The 1324-nt window shown below is 37.8% G+C and overlaps 1 protein-coding gene across 2 annotated transcripts in view; it reads right to left on the bottom strand.

Moving 5' to 3' along the window:
• The window catches only part of coil (coilin p80), a 10514-nt gene that overhangs the window by 5683 nt on the left and 3507 nt on the right, over positions 1-1324 (bottom strand). For both annotated transcript variants that reach the window (XM_014024293.1, XM_014024292.1), the window contains exon 3: positions 231-320. In XM_014024293.1, coding sequence (XP_013879747.1) covers positions 231-320 — 90 coding nt within the window. The remainder of the gene's footprint in view (positions 1-230; positions 321-1324) is intronic.

Here is a 1324-nt window from a genome sequence, read left to right as displayed (position 1 = left end):
CAGGTACTTCAATGATACCACTTCTGGTCTCTTGCAAACCCACACTGAGACTCCCAATAAAATYCTTATCGAGTAACAGCTGAACTTAGACTGATAAAAAAACATGAGGAGAAACCGCACAACACAAAATGTTTAGTTTAGGAAAATCAAGTTCCTCAGGAAGCAGATCTAACACTTTGTCTCTGTTGTCAATAGATCAGACTCGYTGGGACGTCTTAGACTAGATTTACCTTGAAGGCGATGGTCTGGCCCACCTGTGGGGGTGCAGCTAACAGAGGCATTGAGCTGTAGTCCTTCTGAGGAGCATGTTCTGCTTCATTCTATAGAAACAAGTGCAATCACACAGTCCAGAAGTTAGTTCTGTTTCTGTCATACACCATCAAACAAGATGACAGTTTACAGCCATACTTCACTGACTCCTTTGTTAAAGGTGGATTTCCTGTATTTAACAGTGTGCAGTGACATACGAGTACATGAGTGACAGGCCAACCACAGCTGTGAAATAACTAGAGAAGTCCTGTTTGGTTTGGTTTACTGTCATTTCCAGCTGCAATAATCTGAGTTGAAGTACCAGTTGGTTTTTTACAACTTATGTAATAAAATAAAGAGAAATATGGCAGTTATGTCCTGTTGAATTAGATAGAAGCTGTGATACATTTGGATTTTTATAGAAAATGATTTTGATTTTAACATATTGTCTGCTAGGTTTAGAATCTTTTCTGATCTGTTATAAAGTGTGGATCAAAAAGGAAGTCTTATTTTTCTAAATTTGCATTMGTCTAAAACTTGAACCTTAAACATTGAGAATAACACGCACAATTCCATGTGATATTTCCATGTGTTGTAAACGACAGCATGATATCTGTGAAACTGAGTTAGAGACATTAATTATCTGCGGTGGCCATCTTGAATCATGTACTAATCTGTGAGCAGTGATTACGTTCTGTGGATTTTATTAAAATCTGTCCAGTTTGTTCATATTTTGCTAACATACAGACACAACATATAATCGTCTGCCTTTTAGTTTTTCAGTGACGGGTGATGAAACCAGGGTGGTCACAGTGATGGTGACCCCTGCAGACCCAGTTGTAGGTGGATACTGAATTAGGTCAGAAGATGTGGAGACAAATAGGGGTGCAACAATACACTCCTGATCAAAATCTTAAGACCAGTCAAATAAGTGCAAGAATTTGCATTTTGCACTATTGGATCTTAAGAAGGTTCTAAGTAGAGCTTCACAAAATCAAAAGTTTAAGACCATAATCTTTAAAAGCCAAAATCTGTGCAAAAATCTGGATTCCATGTCATTTTCTGTCAAGTCTTT

Source organism: Austrofundulus limnaeus, unplaced genomic scaffold, assembly GCF_001266775.1.
Source record: "Austrofundulus limnaeus strain Quisiro unplaced genomic scaffold, Austrofundulus_limnaeus-1.0 Scaffold417, whole genome shotgun sequence".
Taxonomy (NCBI): Eukaryota; Metazoa; Chordata; class Actinopteri; order Cyprinodontiformes; family Rivulidae; genus Austrofundulus; species Austrofundulus limnaeus.
Note: the sequence above shows the minus strand (reverse complement) of the source record. Positions and strands in the feature narration are given on the sequence as shown.